Below are 25935 nucleotides of genomic sequence, written 5' to 3' on the forward strand. Positions count from 1 at the left end.
CCAATAAAAACTAGCAGGATCTTATTAAAGGGGACAAGACATTTGTCACATTTATTAAAATACCATAATAAAATAAAAGATAACAGCAAACAACGTTGTTTGGCTACTTATTCCTATATATCCATTCACACAATCATTCATACAATTATCTGAGAGTGTAATAGATTATATTGACCAGTCCAAGTGCTATGGACAAGAATACTGGCCACGTATCCTCTACAACAAGATGAACAAATTGTCCAGTCAGTGCACCTGATGCTCCTTAAACTAGCGCGAGCAGAAACACATGACTCCAAAATTCTCTCATACTGTCAAGAGTCCATTTAGGGATTTCCCTTGTTAGTTCATAGAGTTGCTTCATCTGCTGTTGTTAAATAATCAGCAGACACTGGCTCCATGTCGCAACAAAGTTACCCAAAAAGTCTCTTACTCACCCTTCATTTCACAGACTTTTAGTTTGGATTCAAAGTCTATGATAGGTCCTTGCTGTGTCACGCTGCCTTTGGGTTTGGATTGATCACCCATCATTGCAGCCGTGACTTTCACCTTGACCTGGCCTTGATTTCCTTCTTTCTTTTTCTTCAGTGAAGCTTTTTACTTTTTAGGGAGGGTGGAGCTATTTTACGTTGTATCAGCTGTTGTCTACGTCTTCAAGCGTTGTAGTTGAACTTCACTACTCAAATCCAAGTACATAGCTGCGTTAGCTATGCTCATCCTTTATATCCCACCTTATTCTGCCTCATTCACACATCTAAACTAACTAATAAGATTACAGCAGGGTTTGCAAAAATGAAGGTTGGAGGAAGCTTTTACAAAATGGAGTGAGCGTTTTAAAATGGGGTTTGAATTACAATATGGCAAACAGTGAACAGAAGTTACAATGCAGGCAAGTATAGTGAATGGTGAACAGAAGTTACATTAATAAAGTGAACAATTAAAAACAATTTCATTTATCAGTTCTACAGCAGCTTGATGTTGAACTGCAGTCAGGAAATTGTTCCCAAAGGGCATTGTTTTTTGTTTACATTATATACGTAAAACTAGCTACCTCCTTCAAATTTACTAAACCTATCATATTATCCCATTCCTAAATAACAACAATTTAACCAATTACTCACTGGCACTTATGTAGCCTCCTTCCTTCCCAAGTTTTTTACATTTTATCTTTCATGCCAAAATTGTAACTTAGTTGTGACCTTCTCTGCTTATGCAGATGGTTGGCATTAAAATGCTGGTCAGAGCTTATCTTCCCATATATTGAGTTTCTTTCTGTATCCTCCCTAATTTCCCAGCACCTGGCTGTCTCTACTTTACAACCTTGGTGGTTATTACTCTCGTTAGGGACATTCGTGAGATGGAGGTGCTTTATCAACTGCAGAACATTCTTTTTTTCAATTTTAGGGTTTCACCAAAGCTGGTTTTATATGGAGTTGGGGGGCGGTGCTGATCAGGTCTCAGGCCTATACTGGAGCCACAGTTGTAGAAACCAAAAGCATAGATGAGCAAAGGCAGTCACATAAGTGCAAGCTGCCATGTGACCGAGAAAGGGAGGCCCTGGCCAGAAAAGAAGGACTGGATATCACCTTGGAAATTAGCTCCTGCAGGATCTGGAACCTGTCTTCTGGTAAGTAAGCGTGCACCAAGGTCGCATCAATGTGTGCTCCAGTGAATTCTACAGACTGAGTGGGGTCCAAAGTCAATTTTTCAGTGTTTACGCTTACCCAGAGGGAGAAGAGGAGTGTGAGCAGCATAGAGATTGAGGCTCGAGTTTCCGTTCTCAATCAGGCTGCCAGAAGCACTCATCTCAATAAGAGAACACAAGGACCCCCTGACGCCGGAGGTGAGCCACCACTACCAAGAAAACTATAGCGAAGACTCAAAAGGGAGTGGTGAGTCCGAACGGAAAAACCCTGTTTTGGAAGTGACAATGACCTCTGTGAATCTCAGGAAACATCTGTGGGTAGAATGGATATCCACATGAAAGTAAGCATCCTGCATATCGAGAGTCGTGAACTACATGCCTTTTTCTGAGGAAGGGATGGCTGCCACAGTGACCATACAAACTTTGGTTTCCTTATGAAGCAGTTGAGATGGTGCCCTTTTTCAGCAAGGACTCCACTTCTAGGATATTGTTGTGAGAGCAAACTCTGAAGCAGGCTCTGGGCAGGGGATGTGGATGAGGCAGCGTTTGGAACTTGATTGTACAGCCATGTCGAATGACATCCAGGACCTACTTGTCTGCTGTTGTCGCACTCCATATTGGTAAGACGAATGCTAGGCAGCCTCCAAAAGGGGTGCATCAGGGGCACAGTATAAGGCATGGTGGTTGGCAGCTCTCTAAGTGTACTCAGAACATTTTTGCGAGGATTGGGTATGGGAAGCTGAAGGTTGTGACAATGATGAACCCAAGGGACGGTGTCACTGGGTCCTCTGCCATTTGCGAAGAGGCTCATAGGACTGCTACTGAAAGAACTGGGGAGCTTTGAATCACTGAGTCAGAGGTGGGTAGTAGAACTTGTGCTTGGGTGCTGGTGTGTAGATGCCCAGCGATCACAGAGTGGCTCTAGAGCAGTGGTTCTCAAATCTATTTGATCAGCCCCCGCCCCTGCCCCAAGTACATATACCACCACCCACCTCTGAAGGCAGAGCGGAGAACAGCGGCTGCTGGCTGGGCACTCAGCTCTGAAGGCAGAGCGGAGAACAGTGGCTGCTGGCTGGGCACCCAGCTCTGAAGGCAGCAACGCACCAGCAGCAGCACAGAAGTAAAGGAGGCAAAGTGAAAAGTGACATTTGTCATCACTTTTCAGATCAGACTTAGTGCCCTATTGCCACCCTTATTTCTACAATGCTGCTGCCACCCTGGGGCTGACAGCTGGAGCCCCGCCTCCTCCAGGTGAGGGATTGAAGAGAGGGGAAGGAAGGTCCAAGCCAGGGCTGCCCCCTGGTGAGGGACTGAAGGATGGGAGGAAGGAGAGCCAAGCCCAGGCAGTGGGGCTCTGACTGTCTCCGTTATCCCTACCTCCTGGGTAGGCACAGTTTGTTGGGAAAGTTTATGGGCACTGAAGTCGACCAGGAGCACCCAAGATGCACCACTGGACTGGAACTTTGCCCAGGACTCCTGAACACTGTATGTAGACACATTGCTTGGTGTCTGCCCTTTCAGACTGATGCCTCTGGGCCTGTGGGGCCTTGTGTTGAATGCATCCGTTTTATTGCTTTCCCTATATATCCTCCTGTTGTTTTTCTCCCTTCATCCCTCTGTAAGTAAATATTTCCCTTTCTGATATTAATTGTACTTGTGTGTGTTCGTTCACTCATGGGGGTTTGGAACAGGTGCTCCTGGGGCGGAAGGAACTTTCTTTGCTGCATTCCTGTGCGTGCCTTCTCTTGGCCAGAGCTGCCTGCAGAGTAGACTCCATCTTGGCCACAAGGGTGCTAAAGTTACAGAATATATTGCCATTGAGCTGGCAGGGCCTTGGGGGGTAGTCACACTGGTGGTATGGGAGGGGCAGACCCTGAGCCCTGTCTGAATCCTCCGATCCTGAGAAATTAGAGTCCAGTCAAAATGGTGGTGCCGGTGGAACTGCAGGAGCCTTAGGGGAGTGGGTGGGAACATAGCCTGAAGGAGGCAGGTCTAGCATGGGGGAATGCACCCTCCAAGGAGGTGATGGCACATGAGGGTGTGGAGACCTCTCCTCAGGTCAGGTAAACGATTCATGAGGCTTGGGGGATGACCCGAGTCTCCTCGGCATCAGCAGAATGCGCTCCTCACTAGGAACTGGAACTGGAATGGAGGTCTGTCTTAGAACCAGCAACTCCCTTGACCATTGCGGTGCCGACCTGGAAGGCATATGAGTAGGGCTGGCTCCAGGCACCAGCGCAGCAAGCAGGTGCTTGGGGCGACCAAGGAGAAGGGGCGGCATGTCTGGCTCTTCGGTGGTGGGTCCCGCAATCCCTCTCAGAGGGAAGGACCTGCTGCCAAAGTGCCGCCTAATAAGAAAGCAATGCGGTGGAGCTGCCGCCGAAGTGCTGCCGATAGTGAACACAGCTTTTTTTTTTTTCCTGTCGCTTGGGGTGGCAAAAACCCTGGAGCCAGCCCGGAGTATGAGGCTCGGTGGATGGAACCAACAGATCCAAAGGTCTGTGTGGCTTCTTGTCATGCTTGAGTGCCTTGGAACGTGCCGCTTCTCCATGGCCAGAACTTGTGGATGGAGCAGTATCCTTCTTGGGCCTGGAGGAAGACTTATTGCCATGCTTATGTGCATGCTTCCTTGCCTCACAGCAAGGCCTGGATGCAGGGTCCATAGCAATGGTACCAGCAGAACAGGACTGGGCAGGGCTGCCTGGGGGGGGGCAAATGGGGCAATTTGCCCCAGGCCCCGCAGGGGCCCCCACGAGAAGTGCAGGGTCTTTGGCGGTAATTCAACGGCGGGGGGCCCCACCGCGGGTCTTTGGGGCACTTCGGCGGCGAGTCCCGGAGTGGAAGGACCCCTTGCCACTGAATTACTGCTGAAGCAGGGGCCCCCGCCGCTGAAGACCCCAGGTCCCCTGAATCCTCTGGGAGGTGGGTCTCTGTGGTAGGAGCTGAACTCCTAGATTGCTCAGGCTGATGGGGTTTTTTGGCCTGGATCCGACTGTGGCCTTTTCGCGAACTCCATGAGGTGTTTCTTGAGGTGGACAGCCCAGCTTTCCTGGGTATGGACAAGGAAGGGGAGGCAGATACTGCACTTGGATGTGACATGGCACAAGCAGTAAAGGTTGTGATGGTGCTCGTTGCTGACTGAGAACAAGTGAGGGCAGAAAGTGCAGATTTTGAACCCTGGAATCTTCCACATAATCCAGCACCCAGGAAAGTTGCTGGGGGGCAACAGGAGTAACTGGTGAAATGGCATCCCAAAGTCCTTAAAATCCTAAAAACTACTACTAACACTAAAACTATGACAAAAAAACATTATGTACAGAAATAAAAGAAAGTCTATTTTCTCAGTATACAGAAGTGCATCACAAGAGATAAGAGAACAGAAGAGCCTCCAACTCAGATCATGCTGTGCTGAGAAGGAACTGAGGTTGCAGTCAGTCCGCCCTGCCCTTTATCGCCTTGGACAAAACCATGTGGCAGAGCAAGAACCATGTGAACACTACTTCTTTCAAAAGCTCCAGCTCTGGACTCACGGAACATGCATATAACCCTCAGGGGAATATAATAGGGACCATCATTCAAAGAAGAAATGGCGAGTTGCTGCTTTACATGGCACAATCTAAGAATGATTACAGTGTGTTTTGCATTTCCTGAAGTAAAATCCAACTCTGGGATCTCTCTCTACTTATCACACAAGCTCTCTACTCTCAGACTTGGGTGAGAGGGGCTACAGATGATACACAGACACCATTAGCACAGTAACACATTATACTAGACCATATTACCAACGGGGAAGCCAGCAAGTGGTATCCATACATCTTATTTTACCCAGTGGGCTGGTTGAAGACAATAGCTTTCCATCATCTCTGCTCTCTCTCGTGATAATAAACTGCTGTGTGTGTGTTTACAGAGGAGAATGTTTCATCATTTTCATTCCTAGAAAATACAGTGAAGATTATTATTCTATAGATATTTTTAAAGGATATGAGTAGATACATACAATTTTGTTAAGTGCAGTCTAATGAGCAAATGTTGAGAGGCCAAATGAAAATAGTTACTTTTCTCTGAAGAAGGTGCATGCAAAATGTAAATTGCACTAATGTGCAAAATAAATAGCAATAAAACTTAGTATCTACTTAGTGCTTTATATCTTCACTGGACTTTAAAAAGGTGAGCAAAATTATATCAAGACAAAGCAAAGTAACATAATATTTACAGGGAATTATTTATGACAAATAAAGAAATTGTTTACATTTACTGAAATATTAGCTGAATCCTCTCCCTCTATTTAAAATGTTTTGTTTTAAAATAACAGATCAATAGGATTTTTAGCTTACTAAAATATATCACCCATTCTTAAGAGATTCAGAAGTGTTAAAGTAATGTAAAAAAGTTTTAAATAAATGATTAGACATTTGATTTTAAAATTTATTTCTTATCAACTTTTCACCATTGGTGGTCTTCACTGTTTTACTTTAAAAGACAATGGCCAATGGAATTCATTGCCATATGATATTATTGATACCAAGAGTTTAGCAGGATTCAAACAAGGACTGGACTCTGGATGTTTTTGTTATCTGTATCAGAGTCAGCCAGAATTTGGAAGGGATGTAAAGCCCACGTGTCACAGGATAAACCAGCCTTAACTCCTGGAAAGTAGGAAGAAACTATCCCTGTGGACAACTTATTCCATAACTACCTACCATTGTGTTTCTTGCATTTCCGCTGAAGCATTTGGTACTGGCCAATGTCAGACAAGCAGCTGAACTAGACTGAGTCACTGGTCTGAACAAGTATGGTAATGACTGTTTTCTTATGGCACACAAGCCAATGTTCTTTTACTTCTTTGTTTATGTAGCAGCATCACTGATGCTGAAACATTGGCTCAACTTTAAGAATCAGGAGTATTTATTAATTTGTCCTTCTCCTTTTGTAGGCTGAATACTTGGGGCAGGTGAGGGATTTGTGCGTTTTCTGGTGTATGCTAAGGACTGACATAGCACTTTACAAACAACAACTTCCTGATTTTGCCACAGCCCTCTGAATTGTTATATGTGATTATCCCCACTGCACCGAAGGAAAAAGATGCAGAATGGTTAGGACCTACATTTTCAAATGTGTGTTGTATAAAGTTAAGTACCTAAATCCATGCCTTTGAATGAGATGCCTGGTTTTGGGTGCCCAAGTTTTAAATGTTTCTCCTATGTGACTTGACCCTGGCCAAAAAGGGATATGGTGTCAGAGCTGGGAATGGTCCTTTACTCAGTCTACTAGACTGTGCTGACTTTCACAAAAGGAGCTTCCTCTCCTTGTGACCAGAGATCACAGAACACGCTGGCTGAAGGACAGAGGCAGTGGCTCAGCGCAGCCAGATGCCTGGTAGGGAGTTTGTAGCAGACTTATTGCCTACAGCAGTAGCTTCCCCATCAACACTACAACTCGTTATACATCCTGTCAAAAATCAAGTTATTTAAGACTATATTTATCTGGATCCCAAAGGCCAGTCCCTGGGTGGCTGTGTGGAAACTGTCAATAACCTGTGTACAGAGGCAAGTGGGAATTGGTTGAAAAATCTATTTTTCTCCAAGAAAAATTGTGAATGGAAAATCTATATTTGAAATTTGTTAAAATTTTTAAAGAACATTACAAAACATGAAATTTTCATCTAGATTCAGATTGAAATTTTCATTTCAATTTGGTTCTTGAAAATATTTTCCAAATTTCTAAATTTTACTTTTTTTTGGTAGTCTACCCTTCCCCTCCGTTTTTGCCACTACATGCAGTAGAAATGGATGTTTAGAGTATCCCTTTGCCCCCATTTTTTCTCTTTCCCTCTCCTTTTCTTTCCCCACTCTCTGACTGTTCTAAGCTTTGCCAGCTTTGCAACTTTAAAAGTTGAAGAAAACTTCGAAAAGTTAGAGTGACATTTTTCCTTTTGCCATTCTGTAACTTTTCCAAAGATGGAGATGTTTTGAAAAAAAATAGAGTGGAAAAAAGAAAAGAAAGAAAAAAGTGAAAAAATCCAACCGCCGTTGGATATTATTAATTTTATTGCAGCCAGAGGCAAAAAAGAAAGGAAAAAAGGCAGAGAAGGGGAAAATATGAAATTTTAAGATTTCAAACTTTTTTCATTTTTCAAAAGCAAAAGTTTCAGAATGAAACAAATTTTCATGTTGTTTCAAAACTCCTATAGAAGAATTTAACAAAATATAACATTTTCCTACAAAAGCATATTTCACTGGGAACATTTTGATGAGCTCTATGTTTATGCTCTCACCTTGGTGATCAGTTTGCACCGGTTACATTTTCATAACTTTTTCATAAGGAACGGAGCTGGAACATACATTTGAAAAAAAAAAAAAGAAGTGGAGATTCACCTTTGCATTTGGGGGACATGGGCATGAGTTTTGCTGGGCTGAGAAGGCTGTCTATACCAAATTATATTAGTGAACTGTGTAAGATGACAAGTCATAGAAAGATCTCCTAAAAAACAATTAACTGAAGCTTCCTCACCATCCACATGGGTATCATAGGGATGTTATCTTGTGATTGCAACAGTACCCCAGGCTGTATTGCATAACCATGCTGTCTGGTCAGGTTTGATCACTGCAGCCAAATCTTGTGCCCCCCCATTATGTCTTTATGTTGTGAGTGTATTGCATCAAAATCCCTATTTAGGGTCATATGTCAAGCAAATCTGGGATCTCTGGCAAAGCCATTCAATTAGGGTCTGAACCAAAGCCAACTGATGTCAATGGAGTCTTTCTATTCAGGCCAATGGGTTTTGGATTGGGGTCCTAGCAGCCACAAGACTTGTGATGCAGAATGTAACCCTACTTGGAAGTGGATGAAACTTTTCAATGGATGGACTAGGAACCTGCAATGTGCGTCCGATCAGCCTTAAAAAAGAGATGATACTGAGTCCTGTAGGTGTGCAAGACCTAAGCCATGCTCTGGTGGAGGCGTCTCTTCTATTTACCCAGCCACACAAGAGGCTACAGCAGTCAGTGATTATTTTCTCCTGTGACCAGACCATTTTCAGTAGATAGGGTAATGTCCCAGTAGACTGCTCATTCAGGAAAGTGCAACTCTTCTGTGGGGAAGAGCAGTATCTGGGATAGAAAAGGGGATGGAACTTTGGTTAAAAAAACAACCACCACCAAACACCAGGAGTTTGGCCAGCTTTCTCATCCCTACGTTAGTGAGCTTAATTTTCAAGGCAGTATTTAGTGACCTTGTGGGACTAAAGCATCCATTAAGAAAGCTATAGAAAATGAATGGACTTCAACAAGCACTTACAAAGCATTCTCTTTATAGTCTGAAAAGATGGTCCCAATATAATGACAAAGACAGGCAGATAATCACCCTGAACAGGAAAAGGAAACATGAACCCTTTTAAAAATCTTTAAGATTCCAACTTAGCAATATACTGGGCTTGATTCACAGCTATTTCTCCAGTTTTAGGCTGCTGTAACTCCACTGGCAGGATACAGACTAATACCTATAAGGATGTAAAGGACAAAGTAGTCAGTTAAAAATAACCACTGTTAATATCAGAAAGAATTAAAACATTTATTGGGCATAAATATATTACATATACACTACAGATACAGTTAAGTCTTACATACATAGCGTAGTATCTGCAAAATCTATACATTAAAATAGATATGGCAGTTTTAATACAATGCATATGAAATAGTCTAAAATTTACAATACAAGAAAACATGATTATTTTTCTCTTAAAGTTGAAAAGCTTGGAATGTATGTTCCCGTAGTGAGGTAAAAACATATTTATTTTTTTCAATTTAAAGAATTGTGCAAGGATAATGTTCATACACATTCAGTTAGGGCACTTTTCAGTTGTGACATGGAATACTGAACTACTGTAGCCAACAAAACAGGATTAGAAAATTACAACATTTCAAGTTCATAAAGAAGAAGGCAGATAATATGAAAATGTTTCTTTCAATTTTTCATATATTTTAAATATTTATTTTTTCCTTTTTTAAATTTATTTTTACAATTTATTGGAGCGCACCGGGTTTTTTGGGTTTGGTTCACATGACTGATATTTATTGGGCCAGGGAAAGGATATAAAGATGTACAGAGAACTACAAAGCATCAGTAAATTGTTGTAATCATTGATAATGGAAGTAGAAATGGGAATGGTTTAAAATCTGTAACACTTTATGGTTACATTGAAATGGATTATCATGGTATTACTACGATTATAATGAATTATAATGGCAGTATATACTAAGTAAATACTGATGTCAAATTAACTTAATATGGGCCTGATCCAACTTGCATAGAAGACTTTCCCCATTAACTTCAATAGGAGTTGGATTGGGCTCTTTGATTAGTGTGATTATAATGGATACCAAATGAATTCGGAATACTTAAAGTGTTACAGATTTCTGTTCTCTACACCTTTGCTCACTGCTTTTAAAACTACTCCATACTTTCAAACTTGCAGAAGAGAACATATCATCTAAAGCAAGTTTTCTTTATTACAGTATTTTTTTAAAAAACACACCAGGCTTAGATTTTGTAGCAGCACTGCAAAAACAGTATTCCAAAAATTCAAAAAGGGAATCTATTTAAATCTGTGGGTTTTCAAACTACAGATGACTTTTCACTATTTTAAAAAATATATCTTCCCCTCCATTGAAGACAGCTGTGTATGTTTTCCTCACAGAATAGATGCGAGATCACAAAGTTTCATATCACAAATAAATTTAAATAAAATCTAAATAAATTTGACAAGCCATGACTTTGGCAAAAACAAAAACTTATATTTAGCTCAATGCCATCTGTTTGCAAGGCTAAATTAAACTAATTATAGTCAATAACAAAATACAGAACATTTGTAATATTTGCTACATCTAGAGAGGCACATGGAATAATTCATTAATCTTAGCACTTTCTTTCAAGAGATGATTATGTGTTTTGGATACATGTAAACGTTTCAATCACTGATAACCTTTTTGGTTTTTGGCATTTAATGCACTAGATGCTCCCATCTTTAAAAACACATGAAAATGTAAGAAGGTTAATAATACTAGGAATGCTGCCAGGTAAAAAGTTGACCTAAAGTACAACAGTATAAAACAGACAAAACGTAACATGCTACAAGGGGGAAAAAAATTAGTACATAAGTACACTTCTTTATTTTATTTTATTTTTTTACAATAAATAAAAGATTGCACTGTAATGGGCATTTAAAGTACTGGATGCAGTATATTGTATAAATAAATCTAAACCACAAATAATGTTGGCTTCCCCATTACTTTGGTTAAGGGAATATTATGCTAATATAGGACACTGCATCTTAGACAATGTAGAGAGAGCACAAAACAGCTACGACAAAAGCAAAACCAAGTAGCAAAAATATACAAAAAGAAGAGGAAGGGATATACATTGTGTATCTGTTGCACCCTTTTGGAATTGATTTGCACCTCCAGCTCATTACTGTCCCTGAGGTACTCACACGTTGTTGACATCAATATAAATAACCCAATGATTCGGGAGTTAAAAATCTAGTATTCTGATGGATTGACACATGTATGTGTGGGCCACCGCTGTAAGAAGAGAAATGATACATTCGGATAACTACTCTGGCTTTTGCAATGTATCAAATATTTTGATTGACTCTGAGATAAGAATAATGTAGGCACCAATTTAAGGTACTTAAATTAACTGACCTCATTTTTGATACCCCCAAGACAGGTCTATAAAATGGATCGTCCTCCAAAAGTGACTGATTGACTGTAAAGTTGTTTACATTGAGTGTAAATCTTACATAATCAGTAGAGGCAGTAAACTGTCACCAGCTCTAATCTTATAAATCAGGCTGAACAAAATATAATATAATAAATCTATTGATTAAAAGTAGTTATATATACACACACAACAACAAACAAAAGTTAAAGCAGCTTTCCAACAGCTGAACATGGGAATAACTAACTATTGCACAATTCCCTCTTACTTAAAGTTACTGCTACGAATCAAAATGCTTAAAAAAAAATCTATAATGCTGCATAATTTATATGCAGTTTGATTATCTGATTTCTTATACAGGCAGTTCATAGTGTTGTAACCATAGAAATAACAGATAATTAAAAAAGTTTTACATGGCAGTACATTGTTTTGATTTAAATGCACTAAGCAGTTAAAATAATTGAGTGTACATTTTATCTTGAAAAAAACTGGGACAAATGTATTGTAGTGAATAAATCATAGGTAACATTGGTAATACTGGTCTGTGAAGGACTGGTACTGTTGACTAGCACTGCATTCTAGACTTATTACTATACACACTTGTGATTAATGTTTACAGATATAGAAGAGACAAAATAAGTGACTGAGGATTATAATTTACTAAATTGTAACATATATGAAAGACTATAAGGACTTCAGTAGGGGAAAAAAATCAAAATCAAACCAACCAAACAAAAAAAACCATAAAGGCAAATTGATTGCAATTCCGGAACTCTGAAGGAAAAAAATCTTGCTTTTGGTATCTGGGTTGCTTATTTCTCCAGTTTGACCTCCTCCTAGTTTTGAATTTCAAAAAGGTGCACCAAAACACGGATTTATCTTTTTCCTAGCTAGAACTGTAAAAATAAGAGAAGTCTATAAAATGTATGGCAGAACAAAAAGATTTCAAGGAATATCTGAATAAATGTGTGGATTATAATGCGTAGCATTAGTTAAATTTATACCTCAAACTTTCACTGGATTCTCTACTTCATAAAGAAGTATTGTAATATAAAGGCAAATAAAATTGACAAAGTTGCAAAGCCAATAACAATGAGGGCTGCAAATTGTTCATCAGTAGGCATCATGCTCTTTATCTTAGGATCATCTATGCGTCCCAATTCCCCTGTAAGCATGATCTCCCTTCGTTGGAGCATAAAGGCAACAGAGGGGCTGAAAGGTCCACTAAGTTCCTGTGAGGTATCCAAGCATCGGCGACATACGCAGACACGGAATCGGTAGTCTGTGTTGGTCTGAAGGCCTGAGATTTGGAATGTTGTCTCATCTCCCTTGTATACCTGCAAAACAAATTAAAATTCACAATCAAATTTAAAAATCAATGGACATTCATGTGCCAAAGATTTTTTTTTCTTAGCAAGAACATTCATAAATAGCATTATGCTATCCTTGACAAAACATCATTTGTGAGAGATTTAGATTTTAAATACTCAATTTACTACTTCATAATCTTAAATAGTGATATAGGCATTTTATGAAACCAACTGCCTCATCCCGCATTATATACATAGCTACAAGTTCCAATGAAGTTCTGGAGAGTTTTGGTTCTGCAAGGATTTGGCATCAGACCTTTAAAGCAAACTATTAAATCTGAGTCTTTGCAGGAAACAGACAAACTAATTTTAGGGAAAGATCTTAGTATGTCACAAGCAGTCAAAGAAGCCAGAATGTGGAGCAGAGAGGATTGTATAATAGATGCTCAAATATGGCAATTCTCCATATTCAGTACTTGTGAACATATAGTGAACACACAGAGAAAGACAAAAACTAAGGCAGGAAAGACTTCAAGCAATTAGTCCATCTCAGGAGGCAAAACTTTCTGAACATTTTGGTGGTTCAATAAATAATATAAACAACATTAAAGTTATGCTTTATCAGCACAACAATATAAATACAAATTTGGGGCCAAATTCTGCCATATGATGCATTCCACTCACAGGTCTGAGGGCAATATTTGGCCAACAAATGGAGAAAACCTGCAAAATCATGTTATTGGAAGGCAATTTTAGAATAATCTGAAACTAGTTACAAGTTTTGTTTTGATGTAACTTATTTTTCAATTGCTTTCTTCATATTTCCCTTACGAGCTATGGCCTACAATTTTACAATTTTACAGTAGTAGCAGTAGTCCATAAATGGCCTTAGCCTTTTTATATATATGTATTAAGGATAAGATGTTTATTAGAACAGCATACACAAAGTGTTGGGAGTTTATGGATTGTTCAAAGCTAACAGTTACTTTTCAACAGAGAGATTCATTTCCTTTTTAATGATAGTTACCAAACACTAGCATACGTGAGCAAAATACATTGTTTTTTATGGATGACAGGTGAAATCACTTTTCCAAGCTTACCTACGGTATGAGTCATGGTCAGAAATAAAATCTGACGATCTCCAAAAAGAGAAGCAAAGGGCCAGAGATAAACTGTTTCTTGAAATATATATGACATCCTGAGAGTGGGAAAACAAAGTATACAAAGCATGTCGACAAGGGTGATCCGGTTGACATATTATACTTGGAAGGTCAGAAAGACCCCACATGAAAGGCTTTTAAGCAAAAGTAAGCAGTCATGGGATAAGATGGAAGGTCCTCTCATGGATCAGTAATACGTTAAAAGATAGTAAACAAAGGGTAGGAATAATGATCAGTTTTCACAATGGAAAGAGATAACTAGCAGGTACCAGGACCTCGGCTGATCAACATATTCATTAATGTTCTGGAAAAGGGGATGAACAATGAGGTAGATTACTCAAAATAGTTAAATCCAACGCTGATTGATAAGAGTTTCTCACAAAAACTGGTTTCCTCAGCAACAAAATGGCAGATGAAATTCAATGTTGATAAGTGCAAAGTAATGCACACTGGAAAATATAATCCCAACTATACATATAAAATGATGTTCTAAATTAGGTGTTACCACTCAGGAAAGAGACCTTGGAGTCATTGTGAAGAGTTCTTTGCAAACATCTGCTCGGTGTGCAGCGGCAGTCAAAAAAGCTCACAGAATGTTAGGAACCAGTAGGAAAGGGATAGATAATAAAGACAGAAAATATCATAATGCTACTAAATAAATCCATGGTGCCTTGATGACTGTGTGCAGTTCTGGTTGCCCCATCTCAAAAAAAATATATTAGAACTGGAAAGAGTACAGATAAGGGCAACAAAAATGATTAAGGTATGGAACAGCTTCTATATGAGGAGAGATTAAAAAAGATTTGGACTGGTCATCTTAGAAAAGACACGACTAAGGGGAGATGTGATAGAATGATATGAATGGTGTGGCGAAAAAGTGTTACTTATCCCTTCACATAATACAAGACCAGAGGTCACCCAATGAAATTAATAGGCAGCAGGGTTAAAACAAATATATGGAAGTATTTTTTCACACAACATACAGTCAACCTATGGAACTCATTACCAGGGGTTGCTGCAAATACCAAAAGCATAACTGGGTTCAAAAAAGAATTAAATATGTTCACAGAGGATAGGTCCATCAATAGCCATTAACCAAGATGCTCCAGGGACGCAACCCCATGCTCCAGGTGTCCCTAAACCTCCCACTGCCAGAAGCTGGGACTGGACAACATGGGGTGGCTGTTTTGTTCATTCCTTCTGAAGCATCTGGCACTAGCCACTGTAGGAAGATAGATGCTGGGCTAGATGGATCATTGGTCTTACACAGTATGGCCATTCTTATGTAAAGTTCCTCTTGGTTGCATTTTATCCAATGTTTAATGTATCCAAAACTTAACCTATTAGTGGTAATAACATTTAAAGAATTTATGAATCAGTGAGTCTGAATCAGAGTAAGTGGGAGAAAATACAAATCTGAATAAATAACTGGGAGTGGATGTTGAGATTTAAGTGGAAAAAGTGAAATGGAGTTATTATTAATCCTGCAAACACATAACCATTTACAACAATTTATGTAGCAAAGGATTCTTAAGGTTGGTATTTTACCGAACACTGAAATGCAAAACAATGTGTTGCATGCCACGAAAATCTCCTGTGCAAAAACTAGACTGCCTCCATCTCTTCAGAGGTTGAAGAGCTTGTCTTGCATTTTGCTGTTTAATCACAGCAGGAATGGAAGACTGAGAGAGGCTCCATTCACTTGAATGGGAGAGTTCTGGTTTATAAATGGGAAACAAAAGAGAAATTAAAACTGAGCTGACAGAAAACGTCTTATATGTAGATCTAGAAAACGAAATACAACATTGCATATGCAAATAAAAGGAATAGCTCAAATGAATAGCAATTGAACACACAGATAACTCTGTGTCTTCTTTTCTGTAAAGCTGGGTGCCTGTACAAAGCTTAAATTGAAATAGACATTCAAGACCTCAATAATGGACCAATCATGTTCTCCCATGCATTTTACACCTCAGCCAAGAAATCAGAATTTCATTACTTGTGAAAGCCTAAGTCAAGATGTGCTATGGATATTTACTGTCTCCAAGCCTGCTACAGTCTTTCCATATACACTATTGATGAGGTTCATTTTGAAGAGCAATACTACTTGGCTCCAAAAGGTAAATAAAACATGTAAACTAAGACTCATATTCTCCCCCTATTTCATGTGTTCAACATTCATGGAGAGTTTGGCATCAAAGCAATAAGCAGAATATAATCCTTAACACATGTAAAACTGTCTTAAATTCTAGCACTATATAACATATTTTCTTACCATAAATCTCTATGATTCACCACATCTGTCTTCTCTTGTTATATTGGTGATCTTTCCCTGTCTTCCCATGCCCAAAAAAGAACTTAGCCATTAGGGTCAATGTGCTACGCACAGAGCTGCCCAGAGGATTCAGGGGGCCTGGGGCAAAGCAATTTTGGGGCCCCTACCATAAAAAAAAGTTGCAATACTATAGAACAGGGGTAGGCAACCTATGGCACACGTGCCGAAGGTGGCACGCAAGCTGATTTTCAGTGGCACTCACGCTGCCCGGGTCCTGGCCACTAGTCTGGGGGGGCTCTTCATTTTAATTTAATTTTAAATGAAGCTTCTTAAACATTTTAAAAACCTTATTTACTTACATACAACAACAGTTTAGTTATATATTATAGACTTATAGAAAGAGACCTTCTAAAAACATTAAAATGTATTACTGACACGTGAAACCTTAAATGAGAGTGAATAAATGAAGACTTGGCACACCACTTCTGAAAGGTTGCCAACCCCTGCTATAGAATACTGTATTCTTGTGGGGGCCCCTGTGGGGCCCGGGGCATATTACCCCACTTGCCCCCCTCCCCCCCTGGGCAGCCCTGGCTATGTAACAGAAGGTGCCAGCATGTGCAAATGTAACTGTCTGCAGAAATAACCTGACTGAAATTTCTATATGCAAGTGCATGTCACTCTTTTTAGGTGTCTCTCTTCTTATATTAACTAGTCATTGCTACCATATGGTCAGATAACCATCCTGTTACTAATGGCAGGTGGGCAGAAGTAACTGCCTGCTTACCTCTCCATGCCATATGATTCGAGTAGTTAGTGCTTCAACCTACACACAACATACAAGCTGTCAGACAAAGAAATAGAAAACTGAAGAGGAAACATAGCTTAAATGAGTAGTTGAAGGAGGTTAACTTGCTTAGGAAATCCCACCCTTAGAATGTATCTATCCACTTATCGATCTTAGATACTTACATCCCTTGTCCCCCTTAACGTAGTATCTGAGCACCTCACAATCTTTAATATACTGATACTTACTAAACCTCTTTGAACAACGTATGCCATCAGGACTGCCATTTTACTTATTTATTTCCATTTTAAAAAACATAAACAAGGCCCCTCTCAGGTCTCTAGCCACCCTTGCCATAAATTAACTCTCTTTCTGTCACAACCAGCACTCCTACAACAAAATGAAAACCTAGAAAAACCCAAATAAGGAAATCTACTTAAATAGGAAACTTACATATAGATAATGTTAGGGCGGGGATATATAAACAATCCTCATATTGTTCAAAAAGTTAGTTGGGTAAATTGATGATGTTACCTGTTTTCCTGTAAGGACGTTACATCCTAAGGTAACTGGGAAGCTAAATACAGTTAAATCACAGCTATAGAAAGATTTAGATCTTCATTACGGGATAATAAATATAGATGACCAAGAAAGTTCAATTAAGCAGACTAAACGATGACACTTTTTAGAATCAGCCCAGAGACTCAGAAGTGAGGCAAGAGTGATTTTAAAAAAGGATTAAAAGAGTTTGAAACTCAGCGCTGACCAAGAGTGATGAAGACAAATAGCTACAACTCTCTTTCATTAGACACAGCAGGTCAGTCCTCAGCTCATGTAAATGGCATGGCACCAATGATTTCAAGGTGAGGTCAATGAAGCTATGCTGATTGGCATCCGCTGAGGATCTGGCCCAGTAAGGACAATAACAGGGGAAATGGCAGCTTTGGTCTTTGAACAAGAAAAGGAAATAGGCAGCTTGTTAAAGAAGTTTAGTTAAAATCTAACGGAACCAGCAATGATAAATTGTGGTGTATAATGCAAATGCTAATGAGCAAGTTTATCAGCTTAACGATCAACATCTTAAAGCATGTGGGAAAAAGGAAAATAAAAACCACACTAAAATCAATTTAAGAAATGTTTTGGTTAATATTTCTCTCTCTCTCATACTCTTCTAAGAGAGGAAGGAAGCCCCCTAACTGAGGTTCAGTTCCTTGCTCTGCCACACACTTCCTGTGCGACCTCACACAATTCACTCTTTGTGCTTCCATTCCCTATCTGTAAAATGGGGATACTAGCACTCCTCTACCTCACTGGGGGTGTTGTGAGGATAAATATATCATACATTGTGAAGCACTACAGTTATGGGGGCCTCATAAGTACCTAAGACTGACTGTAGACCCTTCATATGTGGTTGTACAGCACCTAGCACAATGAAACCCCAATCTTCAGGATCCCAGGCACCACCACAATATACATATTTAATAATAATTAATAAATAATAAAAATAAAAATCTGAGTAGGTACTCATATGGTCCTCATCACTGTAGCATCTTCTGGATCCTGTGTTGATTCTAGCTATACATGAGCTGCCTATCAAAGCATCCTGCTTTGTATCCTCTCTCAGCAATGGGTAGGCAATTATTATTGTGTACACCATTCACACATGGCTGCAGCAGCTGCTTCATTCACACCTGGCTGCAGCAGCAACCCTTGAATCATTACACAGACAAATATCCCACTGATGTCAATGAAAGTTTATCTTCATTACAGTCCCAGGACCGGGCAGGGTCAATACAGGGTTTCACTGCTCTAAATCAGGGGTTCTTCAAATTTCATGACCCCTTTTGACAACAAAAATTACTACACGACCCCAGGAAGAGGGACTGAAATCTGAGCCCCGCTGCCCTGGGCTGGAGGGACAAAGCTGAATAAAGCCCAAAGGCTGTAACCTAAGACCTGCCACCAGGGCTGAAGCCTGATGGCTTCAGCCCTAGGTGGTAGGGCTCGGGCTTCAGCTTTGGACCTCAGCCCCAGCAAGTCTAACGCCAGCGCTGGCGACCCCATTAAAACAGGGTCACAACCCACTTCGGGGTCCCAACCCCAGTTTGAGACTCACTGCTTTAAGCAGAGAAGAAATCATTTTGTTTGACAGTTCTCTGCGCTGGAGCATCTCTCTCTGGAACAGGCTAAATGGATCACTGAATTGAAGTTTATTTTATATAGAACCAGAGGTGGATTAAGGTTGTTTGGGGCCCTGGCCTGAAGCAAGTGGGGAGCCCCCCACCATTTCAAACTGCAGTCCTACTCCCATTCCACCCTTTATGCCTGTGGCCCCGCCCATGGCCCCACCCATTCTGCTCCTTCCCCCGCCCCGTTCCACACACCATGAGCCCCATTCTGCCCCCTTGCCCACTGGTTCTCTCCCCCAGCCCACAGTGGTACCTGTGCTGCCGGTGGTGGTAGGGACAGGACTGCTCTGGTGCTGCTGCAGTTGCCTCCCTGCTGGGGCTGCAGCTGCCCAGGGAATGCCACATGCTGTGCTCCTGCTTCCCCCTGCCCATTCCCATATTCCTTTCTCTTCCCCGTCCTCTCCCTTTCTCCTCACCGACCCCTTGCCCTGCCTGCCCTCCCCCGCCCACAGCTGTAGAGGAAAAAAGTGGGCACTAGGACCCAGAAGGCAGGGGAAACACTGCTCAGTCTGCTCCCCACTAGCTGAAACATGGGTTGTTTTTTTTTTGCAGAAATAGGGGGGAGTGGTTCATAACACCCCTCATCCCCAGCCTCACCTTTGTTTGGGAGGGAAATGCCCTCCCTGTACCTTCCCAAACTACACCTATATGCCTGGGGCTGCAGTTAGGGTTGGGTGCTGGGACTCCGGTGCTCCTGCCGACCAGCAGGGTTGGGGCGCCCATTTTTATGGGGCCACTGGGCACAGGTCCTGTCGGCCTAGGAGTTAATCCGCCACTATATAGAATAGAAGCAGAAGTTGCTGTTTGGAAGCTTGGGAACATAACACAAATGTGCTGAGCTTTTCTGCTGGACCCCTCTCTGAAGCTAGCACCACAGCAAGTTATTTGTATTACAGTAGCACCTAGAAGCCCTAGTCATGGTGCAGGACCCCACTGTGCTAGGTGTTGTACAAACATGGAACAAAAAGTCCCTGCCCCATGAAACTTACAATCTATGTACATCACACATATCCTGCTGGACCTTCCATGACATTTGATACTACTGATCAGCAGCAATCAGACTGAACTCAAAGGGTTTTGTGGGCAACTGTTTTTCTACCTTTATAGCCCCTACCAGGAAAGTTCAATCCTAGTCATATATTAAAACGAGTCCCCCTGTTGTCCTATGAAGGAACAGGTTGTTAAGTATTGGGCACTAATGTTGCCAAATTGAAATGCACCTGATATAAGTGTACGAGAAGCACAACGTGGCCTTAGTGAGAATGAGGCTTATTGTGAATCCTAGGAGTGATTCTCATTATTACTAAAGCCACTTTACACTGACAGAGAGATAATGAGAATGATACCCAATTATTTCCAATACTTTAATGTCTCCTTCCAAGCCAGTGTAATGCCTTTACTGTGGAATCTTCCACTGAAATGAACAGTTTTGAAGGACCTATTAAGTCATGTATTAAAATAAGAAAAAAATATTTTATGCTGCTCATCAAGTTATTTTCTTTTGTGTATAGGTCTTTTTTTTTTTCTTTCTTGGTAATATTTAATTACTCTGGTCCTCTGCGAGGAAAAGAGAGATACAGAATGCTATCCTGGTGATTGGAAAGCAGGCTAAGGCATCACATTAGCTACTTAGGTTCTCTCCTTAGCTTTCCTATTTCCACCAGCAGAGGGACTGAATCACTCCAGATGGCATCTTCACATCCATCTCCTGTTGGGAATGCTTCCAGATTTTTGAAGATGCTTGGAGGTTTTGGGGGTTTTTCATACATAGATTTGCCCCAGGGAGTAATCTCTATGCATGAGGCAAACCCTGTGAAGAAGTAGTGCAGGCTCTCCACTTTATCTTCCTGCACAGCTGAACTACTCCTGAGTCCAGTTTCTTGTGCATTCCATGTTTTATACTTGTAGTGAACATTTACCCATATCAGTGCACTGGAAATGAAGGGGAGTGTAATGAATATGTCGATCGCAAATGATTCTGATTAGAACAACAACATTTGCCTGCAATTTATTAGCTATGCCACTTGTAACAATTTAAATATTTTCCTTTTATTTACAGAATATTTAATTAACTAAGATACCATTTATATAAAAGACTTTCGACTGCACTGACAAGAGAGCTTTAGGCAGGATAATTTAATTTAGGTGGTAGCACACAAAGGTGCCTTTGAGAGAATATACTGTGTATTTTCTATTCTTATTAAAATAATACAGAGTGAGTGGTGGAGCAGCACAGACCTGTCAGTCTTCCCAAACTCTCATCAACACTTTTTATGCTTAAACTCTTTCTTTAGAAGAGAGACAAAAAACAATTTGGTACTTTTAAAATGTTCACTTTTTAATCAAACACCAAATTCACTTCAAATAGTTCTATATAGGCTTTTATGTATCTATAAAAGATACACACACACTGCACTTAATATTTAGATTCTGGTTCTGGCTACTTTAAAGACAGTCTTTCAGATGCCATAATGATGGCATGGTATGAGAACATAGAAAAACAGGAAAGACTCCCATTGGGAACACTAAGCCAGTCAAGAGTATTTTAGTGTTAAAATCCTATATAGGCAGATAACGTATACACAACACATACACCATGCACAGAGAATCTTATTAACATTGCAAAATCAAGCATCCAGAAGCTAGTAAATACCACTATTAAGAGTGGCCATTTAACCTTAATTTGGCCCTTTTATTCATATGCATTATACACACTATCTTTTCCTACATGACCCCTGCCTCATTTAGTGCACGATGGATGGTGCTCACAAAATGGATGAAGGTAGTATAGTGGATTAAAGAGTTATCTGTAGAATCTCTGAGCCTGCGAGAAATGTTAATGTGAGATACCAGGGCAGTGCACATGCAACAGTACAGAATGTTGAGGGGTTTTAGCATGCTGCCAAAATCAAGCTATAGCTTGCAAACTATTAATGAGAAATGGCAATGGTCAGATCTGAACAGAGTTTCCTGAGGCTACAAAATAGTACCTTGATCAGATAGTACCTTGGTTCTTGAAAAGAATTTTTTATAATGGAAATTCTAAAGGCAACCTTAACATTGGAGTTGTTGCTACTCCCCCATAATTATGACAAGTATATTTAATTAGCACAAACTCACTTGGTATGGTGCTCAGAAAAGGAGAATCTGTCTTAGAATCCTTATATAGAAAACATTCCTGTAAGAAAGACTTAATTTCTTCTAAATAAACTGAAAGACTTTATGAAACTAGGTTTAGGATTATTATTATTTTATTCAGTCTCTTAATCAGTCACAGTGACTCCACTGCAGAGATAGTCTTAACAATTTTATAGAGAACCTTGTCTTCTAACAAACCATTTCACAGATAACTGAGAATAGTCAGGTGGCAAGTCACACTGTAAAAATGTCTAATAAAAATAAATTATTTTTCTGTCTCATTACACAAAGCTAAGGGAAGAAAGAAAACACACGGAGTAAGTTGTATTGACTGTAAGACTATAGCGAATATTGTGCCATTACATTTTCTGTTGATGTGCAAAGTAAACCAGGGTCAATTAAGTTTATTCAAGCAGCAAAGAATCTTGTGGCACCTTATAGACTAACAGACATTTTGGAGCATGAGCTTTCGTGGGTGAATACCCACTTCGTCGGATACATGTAGTGGAAATTTCCAGGGGCAGGTATATACATGCAAGCAAGCTAGAGATAATGAGGTTAGTTCAATCAGGGAGGCTGAGGCCCTGTCCTAGCAGTTGAGGTGTGAAAACCAAGGAAGGAGAAACTGGTTTTGTAATTGGCAAGCTGTTCACAGTCTTTTTTTAATCCTGAGGTGATGGTGTCAAATTTGCAGATGAACTGAAGCTCAGCAGTTTCTCTTTGAAGTCTGGTCCTGAAGTTTTTCTGCTGCAGGATGGCCACCTTAAGGTCTGCTATAGTGTGGCCAGGGAAGTTGAAGTGCTCTCCCTACAGAGTTTTGTCTATTGCTAGGAGGTACAATGGACACAATAGATTTAGGAATGCAATATGCAAAAACGTGCTGAGTCTTCAGTTATCCTGGCAAATTTGACACATAAGCTCAGGATTAACAAAGACTGTGAATGGCTTGCGCAACTACAGAACCAGTTCTCTCTCCTCTGGTTTTCAGCATCTCAAACTGCCGTAGACACAGGGCCCAGCCTCCCTGAGTTGCAACTAACCTCATTATCTCCAGCATGCTTGCCATATATAACTGCCCCCTGTGTTTGCTTCGTCGCCGCTACTTCTTTCCCTGCTCTCTTTCTCTTCGAGGGACGCCGCCTGCAGAGTGGGTACGGAGTCTTCTACAGTCTAGGCAGATATCGGTAATGAAAAAGGGCAAGGGAGGTATTAAGAACGAAATCCCCACCGAGTATGAACACTCATGCTCCAAAACATCTGTTAGTCTATAAGGTGCCACAGGATTCTTTGCTGCTTTTACAGATCCAGACTAACATGGCTACCCCTCTGATACTTACGTTTATTCACTTGCTATTTGAAATGAAGAAAAATGCATTTTTATTAATTAGAATTTTATGTAAATTAAATGTACCCTGAATACAAATTAGATATTTACATTTTTATCTAAATAAATATGAAACCTAGATGTAACAACAGAAATTAGAGATTGGTAAAATCAATTGGGTTCTCTCAACCATTCACTCACCAGTGCAGGACTGTTCTGTCTAGTATGTATGTCTTCAGTGCAGTTTTAAAAAATCAAAGTGATAGTCTCTCAAAGGAAGTAACAGGTCCTATTACACAGGCTGATGAATCTATAACCATGTATTTTCTCTCTCTCAAAATATATTGTAGGGTTACAAATAAGAATATTACAACAAAACATCATTATCCCTTTAATCTGAGAGGCTCAGATGTAGCAAACTTTGCTTTGGTAGCAAACAAATCAGGGAAAATAAGTTACTAGGTATATCACCCCCAATTCTATAAACGTGCATTACTATTTCCCAATGAAAACATGGCCTGTGGTATGATGGATAAGCCAGACCTAAAATCTTGTGACAAATCTCATAAGGCAAGACACCACTGTAAATGGTAAGACACATACTTGTGTTTACAAACTGAACTGACAAATGCAGAAACTCAATGAGATGCTTCGTTAAATTACAGTTATGGTTAGACAAGAGTATGTGAGAATGTCATCTCCTTCTTCAACATATATTTAAATCAAGTCTATTTATTTTACTAACAGAACTCAAACCCAACTATTAGAGAAATATATTTTAAATCTATATCTAAATTATCATAGATTACAGAAACTAGGTGCCTAAAGATAGGCTCCAAAGCTCATTATTAGGCACCTAAATTAGTGGTCTGATTTTCAAAAGTGCTGAACACCCAGCAGCTATTCAAAAGAGTCGGCTGCTCAATAATTTTGAGCAAACCAAATAAGGATTAAGAGCCTAACTTTAGGCTACTAATTTTGAAAACCTTGGCCCAAATTTTTTATTACTGCTAGCACTACAGTGTCAATGCAGCTCTTCTGTTTCGCACATTATCAACACAATTGTCAGCTGAATTCTAACTGCAGAAGCTCTATCACAGGTGAAAATGCAAGATGCAGAAAGAACAAATTTTGATCGCTGACTCTCAGGTTGAGTTTGCAGCAGGTTCACTTTTTGACTCATAAACAAAGCAAATTTGATATGGAAAGTCACAGCAAGAGAATAAAGATAGAGCCCTGTGATGTCATTTACAGACAGTCACTTTTCAGAGTATGAGTATCCTTTAAATATAATGAAAAGGAACATTCCATTATCATCTTGAAATGGGAACAGTAAATGTTTCTTTTTTATAGCATGGTTTTCAGGCATCAAGAGGAGACATAATAAATTAAATCTTTGGATAAAATTCTAACTGGAGAAGTATATAAATAAGTAGTGCCTATGGGAGAGGAGAACAGATAAACTGGTCACGTAGGTCCTTATCATATCCTCTCCCTCTCTGGGCAAAGAGGACAAGAACACAGACTCCCCAGGAGTGCTGGACTGAAGCAGGAAGTGCTATTTCCATGGTAGATTTCTCCCTTCCTTTAGACCTACTGTGAGTAGAAACACATGCAGGGAACAGGAGGGCTCAGAGCCATTAGAAACTGGGGCTCCCAGATTAGTAAACTGGTCATTTTTAGTAGTTGAATGTAATTAACTAACACAACTCCAACAGGAATGTTTATTTTATCCAATTTTAATGCATTCTTTCAATCTGACAGAGAGGAACGACTACTCGACACACACGGCGTCTCAGGAGTAAAGCAAACATCCCCCCTCCCCACCCCGGGCATACATCCTGAAATGCCTATTCCTGGATAGATCTTTCATTTAATATGCAGCAATAGATCACCATTAATGCTAATACTGTCTGTAAGTGGTAAAACTCACTTGGAGCTACAACTTTCCGAAGGGAATTACTCTCTCCTGCTAGTATCTCCTACTGATATTTTGCTCCCCAGCCCACTTGTTACATAGATTCTTGATGCAACACACACTGGGTAGGAGTTGTGATACCCTTATTCACTATACAGAGTACATTATTCCACAAATGGTCCCAATGAAGTCAGTGGGATTATTCACAGAATAAGGAAATGCTGAGCATGAGTAAAGGAGGCAGAATCTGGTCCATGGTTATTTCTAATTCGTACTCTTTGTCCCTATTAACTTGTGGCAAAACAGAGAGTAAGTTGAAACAGATGGCTCTATGCTCAGTATCCACACCAACTGTCCATGTCGTTTTGCTGTTTAATGAAAAATATTACCACTGAGGCAGTAGATTGCATGTTGCATCCTCAGCTGACTTCCTGGTACTGAGGGGCCAAGATCTGTATCAAATGCATCTTCCAAC

At 40.2% G+C, this 25935-nt stretch overlaps 1 protein-coding gene across 2 annotated transcripts in view; it reads right to left on the reverse strand.

Moving 5' to 3' along the window:
- Positions 1–9192: 9192 nt before the first annotated feature.
- FNDC3B (fibronectin type III domain containing 3B) overlaps positions 9193–25935 on the reverse strand; it is a 408674-nt gene continuing 391931 nt past the window's right edge. For both annotated transcript variants that reach the window (XM_032783667.2, XM_032783668.2), the window contains exon 26: positions 9193–12696. In XM_032783667.2, coding sequence (XP_032639558.1) covers positions 12385–12696 — 312 coding nt within the window. In that variant the 3' untranslated portion in view covers positions 9193–12384. The remainder of the gene's footprint in view (positions 12697–25935) is intronic.

The sequence above is a fragment of the Chelonoidis abingdonii genome, chromosome 8 (genome assembly GCF_003597395.2).
Source record: "Chelonoidis abingdonii isolate Lonesome George chromosome 8, CheloAbing_2.0, whole genome shotgun sequence".
Taxonomy (NCBI): domain Eukaryota; kingdom Metazoa; phylum Chordata; order Testudines; family Testudinidae; genus Chelonoidis; species Chelonoidis abingdonii.